The 18094-nt window shown below is 37.7% G+C and overlaps 3 protein-coding genes and 1 long non-coding RNA gene across 5 annotated transcripts; 1 reads left to right on the top strand and 3 right to left on the bottom strand.

Moving 5' to 3' along the window:
• Positions 1-72: 72 nt before the first annotated feature.
• Positions 73-3612, bottom strand: LOC111476606 (myosin-11). Its single transcript, XM_023120346.1, has 2 exons — positions 3318-3612; positions 73-2618 (listed from the first exon to the last, which is right to left on the bottom strand). Exons 1-2 carry the CDS (start codon positions 3378-3380, stop codon positions 330-332), a joined length of 2352 nt encoding a protein of 783 aa, XP_022976114.1. The 5' UTR covers positions 3381-3612; the 3' UTR covers positions 73-329.
• Positions 3613-4673: 1061 nt separating this feature from the next.
• On the bottom strand, positions 4674-11275 carry LOC111476607 (PX domain-containing protein EREL2-like). Of its 2 annotated transcripts, XM_023120347.1 has the most exons (10): positions 10718-11275; positions 9997-10107; positions 9489-9587; positions 9233-9319; positions 8575-8683; positions 7624-8411; positions 7031-7195; positions 6700-6942; positions 6094-6312; positions 4674-5330 (listed from the first exon to the last, which is right to left on the bottom strand). In XM_023120347.1, exons 1-10 carry the CDS (start codon positions 10808-10810, stop codon positions 5070-5072), a joined length of 2175 nt encoding a protein of 724 aa, XP_022976115.1. In that variant the 5' UTR covers positions 10811-11275; the 3' UTR covers positions 4674-5069. The 2 variants fall into 2 exon arrangements, with proteins under 2 accessions (XP_022976115.1, XP_022976116.1); XM_023120348.1 differs by lacking the exon at positions 10718-11275 and having other exon boundaries at positions 9489-9579.
• A 377-nt stretch (positions 11276-11652) lies between these two features.
• Positions 11653-14756, top strand: LOC111476658 (vesicle-associated membrane protein 711-like). The gene is made up of 4 exons (XM_023120427.1): positions 11653-12108; positions 12803-12993; positions 13537-13700; positions 14299-14756. The coding sequence occupies exons 1-4, from the start codon at positions 11892-11894 to the stop codon at positions 14384-14386; spliced, it is 660 nt and encodes a 219-aa protein (XP_022976195.1). The 5' UTR covers positions 11653-11891; the 3' UTR covers positions 14387-14756.
• A 531-nt stretch (positions 14757-15287) lies between these two features.
• Positions 15288-18054, bottom strand: LOC111476683. Its single transcript, XR_002717150.1, has 4 exons — positions 17809-18054; positions 16242-16543; positions 15664-16157; positions 15288-15556 (listed from the first exon to the last, which is right to left on the bottom strand). It is a non-coding gene; the product is annotated as an uncharacterized LOC111476683 (long non-coding RNA).
• Between the last annotated feature and the right edge of the window lie 40 nt (positions 18055-18094).

Consider the following 18094-nt stretch of genomic DNA (forward strand, 5'->3'; position numbering starts at 1 on the left):
GTACCAAAGATCATAAGTTTAAATCTTCGTATCAAGACGAAGGAGGAAAAAAATCTTATGTTCGAACTCATTTTTGAATCCCTCGAGATCTCAGCATATATAGAAACAGTTCAACAAACATCATAAGTGGAGAATTTGAAGTTGGAGACATGCCGCTTTGATTATTTTGAGTAAGCAGCGGTACCAAGCAGACAAATCAAATAACTTCGTGCAAAAATTGAACGGCGGCACAATCAACTGAAGTGCCTTGGGAAGGAAAATCAATGCCAAAAGCAATCAATATTTACAGAAGCCACCCTTTTATTCATCCCAATAGATGTAGATATCCACTAGTCCGCATCAACAAATATACCAGCCTCTTTCAAGAGCTGTTCAGTTAGAGATGAAAGACGGGAAACTTCCAGCTTCACTTCATTGAATCTTTGGCTGTTATTATCGATCCCACCACCTATTCTAGTATCGTCGACGTCGTTGTCGTCGTCATGCAGCTGAAAGTGAATGCTTCTTGTATCGATATCACCCTCGAGGCTGTGGCTGGCTTTATTCAGAAGCTCTCGGCTAATGTCTGTGAGTTTCTGAAGTGCGCTAGTTGCTGCTTCAACCTCTAGCTGAGCAGCTTCAATTTGAAGCCTTTCAATTGCTAAGTCTCCAACTCCAACACTGTCTTCTGCCAAAGCGTATAGCTTCCTCAGATCGTTAGCTTCTTCACCCATCTCTTCCCTCATATTCTCAAATTCTTTCTCCTTTGTATCTAATCTTTCCCGAACCGTTTTTAGTTCCTCGTCTTTAACGGTCAGGGCCCTTTCTGCAGCTTGAATTTCCATTTCTTTTTGTCTCAAGCTTTCCTTGGTGAGCTCTAGCTCAGTTTCAATCTGTTTCTTCTGCAGCCCCATATTATCATCAGTAGGTTGCTTGAAGAATTGCTGCTGTAGATTGATGCTAAGGTCGTCGTTCAATTCCGAAACATCGTTGTCACCATCATTGATGGAGATCACCAATTTGTTTGTGAGATCCACAATGTGTCCTACCACTGCTTCAGCTTCAGAAATTTTCAGCTTTGTATCATTCAGTTCGTTTTGCATTATCTGAACACATTCATCTTTCTCTTTCAGCATAACAGTTGTCTGACTGAGCTGGGCCTCTTTACTACTCATAATCGTCTGTAGCTCAATAATTTCCTGGTTTAAAATCTCAATTTTCTTTTGTGCATCATGTATTTCCAAGTCTTTCTCTTCCAAAAGAAGTTGAAGAGAAACCTGTTGAGATTTCAAACGTTGGATTTCTAAGTTGGCCTCGACCAACTCCGACGATTTATCTTGAAGGAGATTGTGAGTTTTCTCAAACTCGATATGTTTATGCTTTAACTCCTTCTGTAGAAGCGATTTCTCCTCAGTTACCTGCTGGAGATTGGATTTTTCTTTCTTCAGTTGTTGCCGTAACTCATCTGTGAGCTCCTTTTCCATGAACAAGACACGTTCAAGCTCCTTGTTCTGGGCCTCTGCGACCCTAAGCTTGACTCTCTCGCTCTCTATTTCAATTTGAGCATCTTCCAAACTTGACATATATGCATTGATACCCTTCTTCTGTTCTTCAAGTTCTGTCATTTGCTTCCCAAGAATATCTTCTTGTTCTTCTATTTTCTTTCTGGCGGATACAAGAGACTTCTGAGAGGAAACCAGCTCACTTTTTGCATCAGCAAGAAGCTTCTTCACTCGGTTGAAGTCGTTCACAGTTTTATTCATCCCCACTGCTTTCTTAGATGCTTCCTTTCTCAATTTTTTCAGTTCTTCTTGTACTAACAACCATTCTGTGGTTCTCTTCTCCAAATTTTTCTCTACAACTTTCAGTTTCTCCTCTTCAAGTTTCTGCAGCTTTACAGAAGCTTCCAGTTCTTGTTCTTTCTCTAGTACAGCCTTTTTAAGCATTTCTAGCTCAAATTCTTGTCTTTTAACTACTTCGTTGGCTTCATTCAGAAGCTTGGACTTAGACTTCAGTTCAGAATCTGTCTTAATAGCTTCCTCACTCTTCTTAGCCAAATCAGCTCTCATTTTCTTCAACTCATCTTCTTTCAAAGTAAGGGTAGACTCAACTGCAGCAATCCTCTCGTCTTTCTCCCTGATTTGAAGTTTTAATTCATCGATCTGTCTAGCTTGAGAAGCTAAGTTCAGATTTGCCTGCTTAAGCTCATCTTCTAATTCTTGCTGTTTATGATAAGCAGCAGTAATTTCTTCCTCCTGCTTCTCCAACTTCTCCCTCGCATTGTTTAATTGGCTTCGTTCTGATAGAATCGTTCTTTCTGCATCTTGTAGATCTTCTTCCTTCTTTTTCAACACTGCCAATGCAGCCTGAAGACCAGACTCGAGATTTTCAAGACTGAGTCCTAGCCAAACATCTTGTGGGGAGTGAGAATCTTTGCTTACGTGTTCTTCCAATCTTTGTGTCTGGGCATATAATCTCTCCAGAAGCAGTTTTGCTTCTTCACTTGCTCCATTGTCGTTCAAATTTGACTTGCTGGTATTCAGGACTGACTGGACAACCTTCAGGGAATGAGACCTTCTCTCCCGAGTTGTGCTAGAAGTAAATTTAGTCTGATTCCTAGTGAGCCTCAAAGATGACCTCTGTACAAAGGAAACCAAATGCAAAAGAGAGGAGAACATTACTTTCGGAAGATTCCAGTGAGATAATAGAGAAAACCATGGCTACCTAGATCGATTACTTCCACGATACATAAAGTGATAAAATGCAGACATCAGCGAGATGAACGAAAAAGATTCCTATAGTTAAAGAGGAGGAGCGAACGGCAAAAATATGCAAAAAAGTGCATTGGATCAAACGATCTCTGCAACCGTGTAAATTGTTATGGTAAGAACAGCAATGCGTCCATCAGTCATTCGACAGCAATCTAGTACAAAAATGTAATAACACGACAACAAGTTTTTTTTTTTTTTTGCCTAAAATTAGTTCTAAAATATACTGCCGAATCTTTACCAGTCCAAGAAGTAAATCTCTATCCAAATCACTCGACAACAATCTAATACCGAAATCAAAATGTAATAATGATACAACAAGATATAAGTGAAAAAAATGAGTTCGATAAAATACTTCAATCAAATCTTTATCGGTCCAAGCAATTAATCTCTCCAAATAACATCTCCAGTGACTTCTCCATGTCAAAATAAAACAACAGATCCGAAAAACTCGAGGAAAATCCAATAAACTGACGCCGGAAGTAACATCGGTTATAAAGAACTTGAAAAAACAGTGAAACACAAAATAACTAGAGAGCGATGCGCAATCAGATTAGAATAATAGGAGACCTTTGAAAAGCGGAGAGAGGAAGAGGCGGAGATGCTAAGATGAATAGCCGCCGAAGACGCCATGGAAGGCCGGTGGAGCACATCCGTTCACAAACAAAGACGAATTCTTGTTCGTTGCCAACTCAATCTGAGAAATGCATCAAAGTGAAGACAAATTTCTGTCTCTCACGAGACGATCAACTTGAGCCCTGAGCTTTCGTGCCAGTTCAAAGAAAAAGCGCGGCGGAAGAGAATCACAGAAAGAAATGAGCGGTGAGGAGAAAAGGCAGTGTCTATGAAAGAAACTGGAGACAAAATGAAAATTAACTGAACCAAAAAAAGAAAAACGCGCATTTTAGTATGTGCTAATTTGCGCTGATTTTGGACATTTCTCGCATTTTATAATACGACGGATTTATTACGTAATGGAGCTCTGAAAGCGAGGAGTTCTCTCCTAGTAGCATTGACCACTGACCTTCGGCCACGTGGCATGCATTTTAAATAAATTTCAAAATTAATTAAATAATAACAATATTTCCATGTAAAAGAAAAATATTATGTGAATATATTCACCTATGTAACTCGACACATTGTTAAATTCTAATAATAGTTTTGCATTTCATTTTAATATAATTACTCAACATCTTACATACATTTTAAATTTAGTTTTTATTATTAGTTTGAGATAATTTTTATTAAATTTTGTTAAATAATAATAAATATGTTTATAAATTGATAGAGACTAATTTATAAAATAAAATAATAAAAAGAAGTTAATATATATATATTTTTAATTAACTCAACTATCCAATTGTATAGAAGCTGCTGCACCTAACACGTGTGAAGATTTCTGCCACCCGTTTTTCCTCCCCCAATCATTTTCTGCCACCTGTCTAAATAAATATATATATTATAAAAAATAAATCGGAGGTGAGATCCAACCCAAAAACACTTTCATATGAAATGTTTGGTTACCTTCACCAATGAAATCGACGAAGTTGAGATACAAACCAAAAAATATGTATTGACACTTTTATATGAAATGTTTCGTTACTCACATCCCACCCTCCCACCCCAATTCACTCCCTTGGATCCACCATTCTTGCTGGCACACCGTTCGGTGTCTAGCTATGATTCCATTTATAACAGCATTAACAAATATGTGAGACGTCAGTCTAGTCTTTTACTTTCACAAACTTTCATTGTAAAAAGTTGGTGTAACGATAGAGTATGTAATGAAAATTTAAGCTTAAACCAAGCACTTTGATATTTTGAAAGTTACCATCATGTCATTTCAAGTCTCAAATTTTGTCCATAATCTAAGAATAGTTTAAAACGTTCATGAACGATTATCCTATTAAATAGACAGACCAAAAGTGCAAATGTTCAATTTTTGGCTTTGTTTGCATTTGTTCTCAAAATGAACAAAAACATGGAGACAAAGTAAAAGTAGAACATGTGTGTCGTGGGAGGCGCCAAATAGGTCAAATGTTAGGGGCATATGAGCATCCCTCCTCAGTTGCAGGGTCCCCTAATTCACAGTGTAACCTTCCCTAAAAAACAAACTCAAGCCACAAAATGACATCACTGACTTTTGCACCAACCCATTGACTAAAATTATCCACTATACCAAGCTGCATTATTTATCCAAAGATGAGCAAAACGGCTACTGAATCAACCAAGTGCTTTCTTATATTTAGAGGGGTGGAGGGGGAAAAACTAGAAGACAAATAAAAGAAAGAAAGAGGGAAATAATATACTGATCAACAGCTATCATGTCTCTGTAGTGGTATTTACTTCAGTATGTTCTGAAGAAGAAGCCTCTGCACCATCAGCTTCCTTTGACATCTTCGATTGCATACTATGCCGGTAGTATGAATTCACCTGTTTCCTCAACCTAGCGTTTTCTGTGAACATGTCTTTAAGTATCATCCTCAACTCTGTGTCTATCTCAATCGAACCATTGTGGCGATCTTGAACGTCATCATCTGCCATTGAAGTAGCGGTTTGGTTGCCAGCGAGTAGAAGGTTTTCCTGGATAGTTAATCCCAACAAATGTTTTGTTTATTTACTTAAACAACACCATAAAGCACTCAGATGAAGCAGCAGGATGAGACAAAATGGTGATGAAAAAAGGATCCTACCTCGACAACGATAATGGGTTAGAGTGTTAGGAACACCCTCAGGGCAGACATTAGAAATATTATTACGGTTTGTCTTAGATAACACTGCGTGACTTGCCGATGGGACTGCCCTTTGGAGTCAACTATTATTAGGGAACTAAATACATTACTCATAAGGGGTTTACTACTGTGAGATCCTACGGTTGGGGAGGAAAACAAAACACCATTTATAAGGGTGTGGAAACCTCTCCCTAGCAGACGTGTTTTAAAAACCTTGAAGGGAAGCTCGGAAGGGAAAGCCCAAAGAGGACAATATATGTTAGTGGTGGGCTTGGGCGGTTACAAACGATATCAGAGCCAAACACCGGGCGATGCGCCAACGAGGAGGTTGAGTCCCAAAGGGGCCCGAGGGGGTGTGGATTGTGAGATTCCACATCGGTTGTGGATGAGAACGAAACCTTCTTCCTAGCAAATGCGTTTTAAAAACCTTGAGGGAAAGCCCGAAAGGGAAAACCCAAAAAGGATAATATTTGCTAGCGGTGGACTTGGGCTATTACAAGTACAAATGAGTGGAAGGGATTAGGAGACAATGGTTTAGTTGGTTTAGCCTTGAGAATATGCCGAACAGAACAGAACTCTACAACATAATAGATACATATCAAAACGTTGGATACCTCAGTGAGCAGGAGATTGAGTTGGTCATCAGATGTTGTCAACAAATCCAAGGCATTAGATAAGGCGGATGATTCCACATCATGTTTATAATCCTCATCTGCTGAAAAGTTCATGCTGCATTCTTTAAGCCGATCATGTAGGCTCCTACATTCAGACAGCAGCTTTCTCCAAGCGGTGTTAGCGTGCTGTCTCATTTCTCTTTCCTGTTGAAGGAACTCCTGAATGAGGAGAAAAAGACCATCAACAGGACATACTAAAATTTGACTCTTTAGTTCTGTCAAAATATGCTAACAGATTTTCTCAGTCAATAAACTGAACAGATATTGCAACGCAGATTTCCAGCTAAAACAGTAGATGTTCTATTATTATGAATTCAACATATATGCTCAGAGAGAGAAAAAAATATATTACTAAGTAAAAAGTAGATGAGATATGAGCAAAAGAGTGAGTAACCAAAGCAAAATAATTTGTCCGTGTTGAAACATGTTGAACTTCCGTTTAAAACAATGGTAGTACTCTCGTTTAGAAAACAGGAAAAAGTGTCATCAGCTTGAACTTTCGTTTAACATCATAATCATAGCACAATTAGCAGATTGTAATATTACCTCAGTCTCAGATTTCTGTTGGAGTGTTTGACTAAGCTCTTGTTTAAGTTTGGCTTGGGTACTTCGAAGAGATTTGACCTCTTTAACAAGAACCCTGATGTCTGCTTTTGATTTTCCTTCAATCTCTTCAAATCGCTTAAAAACATTATTTAGTTGCTCTTTCGTGGATTCAAGCTCTTCTTGCAAATCAACCTTCTCCTGGAGGGTAAATTCTTTTGTATGCACTGAAAATGGATCTTCACCCTAGAGCATTTTGTGTATCATCAAAAAGAGTTGGTGCAAAATAGTATGAACAGTGAGATAAATAAGACCAATTTCGAAGATTAAAAACCTCTTTAGACTTCAATTTTAACTCCATTTCCAATGATTTGTGACGAAGTTCCTCCATTTCCCACTGCATTTGGGTAACTTTTTCCCTCTCCATCAAAATAGCTTGTTGAAGGTTTTCTTTACTTTTCTGCTTATTTGTTTCGAGTTCTACTTCCAAATCCTTAACCTGGAAATAAATTGTCACACGATGAGTTAGGTTTCTGTCAGCGTCCAGCACGTAATCACGAGCACAACCAGAAGTCATTTCAAGAACTTATGATAGCATTATTGAGCTAGTAATGAGAACTTATGATAGTCAGTTCGAAGATTACAAGCCATTGGCACAGGAAAACTTGACATCAAAAAATGATTTGGCATTTACTTAACGATGGTGCACATTCATTATGTGGAACCACTCATAAGAAACTTTTGCACAGCCGATGGCTGTGAAAAATGAAATAATGAAAAAATGTGTTGAACAAAAATTTAGATAGAAAGAAATAATTCAAAGGGCAGTAAGAATAGAGATATTCTAACATCTAGACCAGAAACAGCCAGCTAATTCTCATTTGGAAAGAACAGAACAGAAACTTTTTAGTATATGATTGATTATACCATTGTTGTAAGGTAATCTTTCACGGCTATTTCCTGGTTCAATCTTGATATAAGGTCCTCCATGTCTGTTTTTGCAGTCACTAGCCTTTGGAGCATTGTTGAAAGAACCCTATTCAATTTATGGCGATGATCCTTTGGGAAGAGCAGTGCATCATGTGAAAAATGCAATTCAGGGTTGCTAAGAAATTCGACTGCATTTGAAACCTCAGCACCTGAATGGTGAAGTGAGCCATTGCCTAATGGTGAAAAGCTTGAAATTTCTCCACCTCTCAGAGAACTTGCATCACTTGCCACACTCTCATCAGACAGCTTGCGAGCATGACCAATTACCTTGCCATGCTCGGGATCTGCAAACGGCACCAGTCCATTTTTATTCAAGTACGATGCCTTGGAAGTACTACCATTGTGCCCATCCTTTAAATTGCTATTATATCTAGGATGAGATTTGTGTTTTGGAAGGCCTTCCAACTGCTCTATAATGGCCTGACCCATAAAGAGTCCCTCATCAATATTGGACAATCCATACTTCACAAGTTTTTCAATTGGACTGGAAAGATCGTCGTCCAGAGCTAAATCATCCATGGCAATTTCAGAATTATCATCTCTTCCCAGACTTGCTGTACCAAGTTCAGACGCCTCATAAGCAGTATCACTGCCATAATCTGATGCAAGCGACAAACCACCGGCAACAGTAGATGAGCTTGAATTAGGAGGGGATTGATGTGTACAAATTTTGCTGTTATAATCAGGGTTTTCATCTGAAGGCCCCTGATTATCATTTTGGAAAACTGCAAGCATTGAGGCAGGAATTAAAATGTTAAAACTTCAATATATGTGTTATGTGTGAACTGCAAATAATAACGTTTAGAATTAACATTTTAAGGGGTAAAAACTAGATAAATACATAGAAAAGATATTTTTGAAGAACACTCTAAACTAGAAAGAACGTACAAGACCTAGCAGCAGCTTCTAGCTCAAGGAAGGACGCTACTGCAGCACTTCTTGATATGTCGATGTCAGACAACAGCTTTGTCAACCACTCCTCCAAAGAGCGCCTTCTCTGCAACAAAATTAAACCTGTGAAGAATAATAGTTACAGTCTTACAGATATACAACCAAAATGCATAAAGATAAGTACACATGTAATGGACAACACTCTCATCTCAAAATCAAAAGATTTTAGTTAACTGCAGAAAAAGAACGCACAGTGCACAAGAACACACGGTAGAAATGTGCAGTGCTCCAAGGAATCTAATGAAATCTATTAGAAGTCCTATAATATCTGAAAGACAGATATGGTTGTTTAATGATTCCTACTTTTCTTCAAAGAAGTTATCACAGAGGAAGGCAGAACAGATACATCAGGGTTCGCCGATACTGTGTCTAAACTTAGGCATGACTTAAAAATATCTAAAACAGTCAGTAACTCAGTATTCGTTCTAATATTCTTCATTCCTTGTTCCTGTAGAAGATGATTGTCGATTTGTTACTTCATATTGGCAGATCATACCAAAAATTTGCCAGAAAGCTTATATAAAGTAACAAGGACACTTGAAGAAAATAAATTAAATGACAAACTCATGCATGCAACGTTCTGCAGATTGTGCACCTCTTCTAAGAGCGTCCTGGTTTTCACCCGTAAGATTCCTTTGGATGGAGCTGGTGGAATAGTTTTCTTTCGAAAAGCCTTTTTAACCTACAAAGTGATAAAATTTCATAACTGAAAACAATTAAAAAATGAATAATTTAATTTAAAAAAAATAATGGAAATCATCTTTCCTCAAAAGACAGGAGGTAACCACAACAAGAGAGAATTTCAATGTGAAAAGGGGTATTCCCAAGTAAAATAAAATGCATAAACTTACATCAGAAAATAAATTCAAGAAATCATTAAATCGCCTTAATACTCCCCGCATCGCTGTGATCCCCTCAGGTGACTGTACACCAACCTGAACCCTGTAGAACTGTCCCTTGATAATGTTAATGTACAAGCAAAGATGTGCTATGCTATAACAATGCAAATGAAAGAACGTGGAGAAGTTTTTTTTTTTATTTTTATTTCACAATGGCAGGGTTGGGGGATAGAACCGTCAATATTTGGGATGAAATTGATAACTTATTCACTTAGCTATACTCAGATTAGCTAGAAATGGATAATTGGATTCATACAAGAGAAATTATTTGCGTCATTATTAATTAATTCATCGCAGCTACGACACATTTTCTTGAAACATCATACTTTGGGCATCATGGTTTGCAACTTCAAATAATGCAAGTGATTATTCTATACTAGAGTTTACTAATTACTAAGATGTTATTGAAAAATCTCCATCCAGAAGTACCAAAAGAAAAGGGATCAGATGAAAAGCGTACCACTACGGGATCTGCAACTCGTGTTTTAGGAAGTGCAACCCATGAAGGTATTATGACACAGTAACTCCATCCAGTGTGATGGTCATGAGGCCAAACTGTGTTCTTCCCATTCTGCACATGAAATGGAACTTTCCCAGTGAAGATAGTTGCCATACACCACCCAACATTGACAACAACATTGAGCTAAACAACAAATCCTTATTCTTCTTCTTCTAATAATCATAATATCATTTAAAATGAGATATCTTCTTAACTGAAATTTCAAAAACTTGTCGTTCAGTTTTTTTTTTCTTTTTCTTTTTCTCTCCTCTTAATGACAATTGGTGTAAACAAAATTGCAACTGAAGCAGCTATAAATGCCCTAGAAAAGATCAGAAAAGGGTAAAGGAGTCCAGTTCGTTCATGGGGTGTAAAAAAGGCCACTTATAAACTAAGAACGATGCAACTCATTAGGAGTAATCTAAAGTAAATATGGTATGTTTCGACGAGAGCTTGAAAGTAGATTTAAAGGATTGAACAACAAATCACTGAGATCGTGAAAACAAACAGTAGCCATTGTTCAAAATCCCATCATCCAGCAAGCCGGACAAGTAATTTCGACAAAGCCTGTGAAATCTATTCGGTCAATCCACCAAGAAAAATCCAAGGAAGAAAAATATTAAGAGTTCTCATAATCTAATTCTGAGCAAATAAATCCACATAATCAAAGCACAAGACCCACCCATTTTCGAGGAGGAGGGCTCCAGTCCATTCCAAGAGGCAACGGCGAGGTGCCATCGTGTCGATGCTTGGGCGGACTTCGATTCTGCATCATACTTCAACTTTCTCCTAAAATTCACGAATTGAAGACAGCCATCAGGATCGGAAACACGAATTCGATTAGATCGTCTTCCTTATCCTCTACGCAATTCAATCGAGTCCAATCCAATCAACCATTTTCTGAACGACCTCCCGCCCAAGTTCCACAGCAATCATCAACGACGTTTTTCCATCGGACCGAATCCGAAAAAAACAAAACCAGAGACGGAAAATCTGACCATGGACAGATGGGGCTCGAATCTCAAGCCAGCAAAGGGGGAAAACGTAGAAACCTGAAAGCCGCGTGCAGAGAGTGAATTGGGAATTTTCTCTCAGCTTTGGCCTTTCGGTTCCGTCTGTGACTGTTGAAGAGAGAGAAAGAAAGAAAAAAGTTAGAGAGAAAGTGCTTGAGAAGCAAACACCGAACTGTCGTCGTCTGGCCCGCGACTTTCTTCCTTCAGCTCCTCGGCGGGAGAATCTCCGTAGTAAATAAAAATTGCTAAAATGGCCCTATTTTCTTTTCTTTAATGATTCTTGGACACTGGAATAATGGCCTAAACTTCTCATGAAATGACCATATTGCCCTTTTAAGAAGGTTTGTAAATTTATGATTGAATTAGGAAGAGTAGAAATCCTTACCAACAATGGAAATTACCCTTCCGTCCTCATATTTAACATTCGTTTTTATGTTTATTTGGCCCCTAAAATTTAAAATAGATATTAATTTTTTAGATTTGAGATTTTAAATTGAGAATGTTGAATGTATAATTTTTTAAAAATAAAATAAAATAAAAGTAAATCATAAAATAAGATTAAATATTTGCGAAGATTTTAAAATAAGAATTGGATGAGGAAAAAGTGAAATGATTGGGATCAACTTTTAAGCTCATTCCCGCTGAGTTTGCAATGTTGATTTTTAGAAACCTAATTTCAAATTCTCTCGCTCTCCAATGATCTTCGACGCCCGAATTTCAAGCTGGTGATGAGAGAATCAAGATCCCGATCTTCCATAACGTACTGGCTGCTTCAGCTCTATTGATCGGCGTGCTTCTTGCAGTCGATTGTATCTTAAATCGACCGATTTGATCTTCACTCTCATGGCGATAATCTATGCGCTGGTGGCGAGGGGGTCGGTTGTTTTGGTCGAATTTTATGTAACTCCGACGAATGCAAGCTCGATTTCTCGCCAAATACTCGATAAAATTCCGGGAAACGATGATTCTCATGTTTCCTACTCGCAGGATCGGTATATCTTTCACGTCAAGCGTACCGATGGCCTTACGGTGCTCTGCATGGCCGATGACACTGCCGGAAGTGAGTATCAATCTCTCTGTTCGTAGGAGTTTTTCCTCTGTTGTCTCGTTAATGAGGATTGGAGGTATCGATGCGTTGTGCAATTGAGTACTGGTGCTAATTATTGGATAATTTTTTTTTGTTTTAGATGGCCAATGCTAATTATTTAACACTGTATAGTCGGATCATTTAGTTGCATATCACAGCATATCGTTGATTTCTAAAATTGGCGGGAGACCGAGAATAGAGCCCTCTAGTTCTAAGACGGGGACTAGGCAGATGTGCGTTGCTATGTTAACTTTAATGATGGGTTATTTCATAGACTATGCGTCGTTCTTCAAGATATCTGTTGATTTAGTAGTTTCGTTTCTTCACTGTTTGTTGTTTGCATATTGCTGGATCTGTGTGGATGGTTGATGGAGTATGGATGGCATTTGTGTATCTATATTGAACCTGGATGATATTTTCCGTGATTTTCAATTCATTTACGTAACATCAAAATGGTTAGCGTGAGGATGCTTGCTGCTTTGTAAAATATACCGCCATGAAGAATAAAATGTTTATCAATCTTAGTCGGCTTCGTCCCACCGACAAGTGAAGCCAATCATCTAATAATCTTTGTGCTGCAAGTCATCTTTGAAACCGAACTCATTCACACAGTAAATCAGGCAACAATTTTTTTGTTGTACTGACAATGACAACCCATATTCTTCAGGGAGGATTCCTTTTGCATTCCTGGAAGATATTCATCAGAGATTTGTAAGGACATATGGCCGTGCAGTTCATTCAGCCAATCCTTATGGCATGAACGATGAATTCTCAAGAGTTTTGAGTCAGCAAATGGAATACTACTCCAATGACCCGAACGCCGATAGGATCAACCGGCTGAAAGGTGAAATGAGTCAGGTGATTATCAAAATACTTCAATGTTTTGTTTACATAATCTTATGCCACGCAAAATATCTTAAAGCAGCTATTTGCCTCCTTACATTTCACTTAGTCTAGGATGTATGCGCATTATATAGAATGATGCACAGAATGTTTTTTTTAGTTTCTTGCAGTTCTATTACTTACTGGTGGCCGTTTAGGTGTGCACTTCCAGTGCCTTATTCTAGTTTTCCATCATCAATATACTGCCACTTTGTTATCAGACTCGAAATATTATTGTACTTCTTACCAGACTCTGCATAGTATTACATATAATTTACAAAATTCATCTCAATAATAATAAAAAAAAAGTAGCTTATGTTACTGAAAAAATTCACCCGACGAAGTATTCTGAAAATGTTGTTCACGAAGAAAAAAATGACGAAGAAAGCCCTGGCATTCCAATACATAGATAACAGTCTTTGGGATGTTTATCATATGAACTTTCACCATAAATGTTTTGCTTCTTTGTTATAGAACTAGCACATATTATCGATAACCAATAGTTATTATGTTTTACAGGTGAGAAATGTCATGATAGAGAATATTGACAAAGTTTTAGAGAGAGGTGACCGATTGGAGCTGCTTGTGGATAAAACTACTAATATGCAAGGAAACACCATGCGATTTAGGAAGCAGTCTCGACGTTTCAGAAACACAGTATGGTGGAAAAATGTTAAGCTCATGTATGTTTCCTCCCCTTCTAAAAGATTATTTTTCCATCAGTACAAATGGTACACTCAGTGTGAGATTGTTCGTGCATTTTCATATTATGTCTGCAATTTGTGATTGAAAATTTAATCATGAAAAACATGTTAAAAGATCCTCACTTGTATGGGCACATTGTCTATGTACTTTAGGAAAATGATTTAGGTATTTTAGAAATGAAGATACCTAAATATTTTAGGAATAAATTGTCTGCCTCTCCTATAAATACCCCCCTTCATCCTACCAAGGTTTTCATCCCAACAAATTCAAAGAGAAAAACAAAATGAAGCAGTATTCTACAGCGTGTCTTGAAATCTCTTCTCGATTGGTCTTAATAAAGAGTGCAACGGTTTCCCATAATTAACAAAAACATGTTTGCCTTTAGCAGCTAAATGTTTCCTTTTATGCTTTTCAGTTTCTGCATTTTCGTTCTTAGCGGCTAAACGTTTCCTTGTATGCTTTTCAGTTTGTGCACCTTTTGCTCCTAGAAGTTTCGTTTAGAAAGCCTCTCCATGTCTTAAAGATGATGATATTTTGCGCCCTGCTCTGATTAAATGAATGCCTTAAATCTTGCAGGTTAATGCTGATAGTCCTCCTCCTAGGGATTGCTTACTTGGTGCTAGCTTATGTTTGCCATGGAATGACACTACCTAAGTGCCTATAATGAGAACAATTTGACATGTGATAATACGTAGTTCGGGTTGCTCCCTCCTGTTTTCTGTGATTTCCACCGGTGAACACTGCTCGTACACTAATTTATACGATTCGATAAACTCAGCTTGTCTGGGTGCTCTCCAGTATTCCTCATAACTGGGTGCTGATGATTTGGATTATACATGTTCATCTTTAGAAGGCATGGCTTTGGTTGGACATTGTAAGTAAATTCTTAAGATGAATTTGTAATTTTTTCATACCAGCGTGAAGCTTTAGCTTTGTTGTCCATTACGAAATCCAGGTCTCTTCTGACCATATTTGGCATCTTTTGACAGCCAAGTGTTATATACAGTACTTTGCTGAAAAACTCCTTGTGCTTATTTTGCATTACCAACCTCAAAACGAGACTATTATTAATATTCTTTAAAAGGATAATTATTTTATAATTCTTTGTGATATATTGGTATGATTTTCCATTTTCTTGAGTAAAATGAAGGCCAAATTACATGAATTTGGCTATTTATTTAGTATTTTATTCTTTGACGAAAAAGCAAAAAAAAACTTCGTATCCAAATATTGTCAATCGAAAGTTATTTCTCTCACGAAAAAATTCTCAACTATATATATAATTTTTTTTTCTTTTAACACATAGGACGGAGACTAAATGTTCTAAATCATGATATATATCTTATATTTAGTTAAACTCCATTATTAATTAATAAAGTACAAACTATCATCTCAAATTTATTGATTGTCTGATCTTTATTATGCAATTGTTGAACTAAAAAAAACTAAATTGAGTTGTCGTTTTTCCACGATTGTTGATTTTAAAAAAACTAATCTAGCTTGTTAATGTCATTGTTAAGAGACCGAAAATACACTCATACGTACAACTGTTTCACTATTTATGAACCAAATAATTATATGCATGCATTATCTACTATAAAGTCCACATATCCAACGTAACCATAATGAATATAAGAGGGCCCATATACTATATGGGTAGCAAGTCTTCAATTAAAAGCCAGAGAATTTTAGTGGGAAAAACTGCAAGGATTTATGGTCTCAACTTCAATGGGAATGACCATAATAGATCCAATATGAGCTCACAAGGTAAGGTAAGGTGTTGCTTAAACTTCCACGGAGAATTGTGCATATAAAGCTATCATCCATAGGTAGCCTGCAACAAGGAACAGTCAGCATAATAGACAACAAGACATGGGGCCGGCCAGTTAATATACCAAAATGCTACAGTGTAATTGCATGCCAAGAAATGATTTCCAGTACCTTATTCTTTCATGCTTACTTGGTAACATGGAGGCAAAGTTCTGATTGAATTACCGCCCTCCTCGGGATACAGACTACGAACCTGCTTTTCGTTCGCTCCTCATGGTTTGTGTCGAAATGCATAAGGCTCGTTTCCCTCAACTACAATCCTTTCTTTCACCTACCTCGTGTTGAAGTAAGAGTTTTACTGACTCAAGCTCACTGTTAGTAAATATTGTCTGTCTTGGCCCATTACGTATTGTCGTCAGTCTCAGAATTTTAAAATGCGTCTACTACGGAGAGGTTTCCACACCCTCATAAGGAATGTTTCGTTCCCCTCTCCAACCGATGTGCGATCTCACAAGAGTATATTCCTTCAACCTCAGATTGAAACTTGCTAAATATAGCCTTTGTGTATACCTTGGAGAGCTGCAATTCAAAAACTACATCTCCTTTTCAACTCGACGCTTAAATTTCTCGACTCAAGATCTGCTACTGCTTCTTTATAATATTTCCTGTGGTGGACAAGATCATACTTATCAACAATTGTGTTAAAAGATGTGTATTTATGTACATATCCACCAAAAAGTGTTTTAAACCTCTCATATGCATGGATAGAGATCATTCCTGCAAATGATAAGTTTAGCTCTATATCGCTCTTTTCTCTTGGATCGAAACCATGAATTGCTAACTCTGCTGCCAAAGCCCAGTACCTCAGCATAAGCATTATAAAAGTTGTATGCCTCATCAAAAGAATCATATTCCGAACCCACAGTTGGCCGTGGAAGATTCTTCTTTGACTGTGCTTCCATAGATTCATCTTCGTCCACAAAGGAACAATCACCATATACATGTCACAATCATCAAAGACAGGCTGGCTGTTAAGACAAACTTCCTCCATCTGAAAGAAAGATTTAACATAATTTTTGTTGGCATTCAAAGGCCATTGGGCATAGTTAGAAACAATGAAAATATACTATATAGATACCAAACATAACAAAAGTTCAATAATCAAATTTTGTGGTTATATATTTGTATAACTAAATCCATCACGAATTCAATACTACAGAAGCATCCAACGTATACCTCAGCTGACTAGAGAACTTCATAATTTCTGCATATAACTCATGTCATTTGCCCCATGAGTATCTTGAGAGATTTACGGTCCTACCGCTAGCAGATATTGTCCTCTTTGGACTTTCTCCTTCGGGCTTTCTCTCAAGGTTTTTAAAACGCTCTTTTAGGGAGAGGTTTCCACACCCTTATAAAAAATGTTTAGTTCTCCTCCCTAACCGATGTGGGATCTCACAATCCACCCTTACGGGGCCCAACGTCCTTGCTGGCACACCGCCTCATGTCCACCCCCTTCGGGACTCAGTCTCCTCACTAGCACATCACCCGGTGTCTGGCTTTGATACCCTTTGTAACAGTCCAATCTCACTGCTAGCAGATATTGTCCTCTGTGGGCTTTCCCTTCCGGGCTTCTAGCTTTCATCCTACGTAGAGAACTTACATTTCAGCCTGTTCCAGACTTCATCCTCCATATTCCCCGCTTAACACTTGGCCCCCATGAATATGAAAAGATCAATATCGAACTCCACTCCATGGCTGACCTTCAAGATAATCTAATCTCAATCCATGTAATTGTAAATAGCAGGCATTCTTCAGAGTACTAAATTGATTTGCAAAATTTTCATGAACGCACTGTTTTTAGCACTACCTGCTAAATAAATCACCTTTCTAGTAAACTTACGAAGTTTCAAGCTTCCAATGAAGCAATTACCAGTCTACATCTCAATTGATCAGTTATCACAAATCAGTGGACGCTCACATGTTCAAAAAATTTTAAAAATTACTAATTACATCAACGTCATAAAACTTGACGTGCAAGCATGAATTGCCGAATGGCAGTCCATCGAGTTAACGAGACAAAACGTCGTAATCATGTATTTTCTTATGTTCGCGATTATACAGACTTTTCCGTTCTCTTCCTCAACAAACAATTACAAGAAATGCAGAAGTTTCCTCAACATGTTTTCAAAATCGTCCAAAACGAAGCGAATTCATAGAGCCATAAGAGAGAAACAAGCCAGAAACCTTTTCAACCAATTCAATGCCCTAATTCTGAAATTATACAGCTCAAGGTTGAGATTACGATGATCTTACAGAGTCGTGGAAACCAGCAGTATACGGAATCCGCCGGAAATCTTGAAATCTAATCGATCTACCGAGCTTGGCCCGCTGGAGAAGAAGCTCGAGTCGCCGTGAAGCACACAGAGGTCTGGGGAAATGGAGATTCTTTCAAGCTGACACGTGGTTGTTTGATTGACATTAATTTATTTTCGGGTCCTTACATTTTGGTTTATTTCATATTAATGCCTGTACTTTCATCTTTTTGTTTTAGTGCCCCACATATTTTACGTAATTGAAAATTGATTTATTATTTTTTGCA

The sequence above is a fragment of the Cucurbita maxima genome, unplaced genomic scaffold, assembly GCF_002738345.1.
Source record: "Cucurbita maxima cultivar Rimu unplaced genomic scaffold, Cmax_1.0 Cma_Scf00003, whole genome shotgun sequence".
NCBI lineage: Eukaryota > Viridiplantae > Streptophyta > Magnoliopsida > Cucurbitales > Cucurbitaceae > Cucurbita > Cucurbita maxima.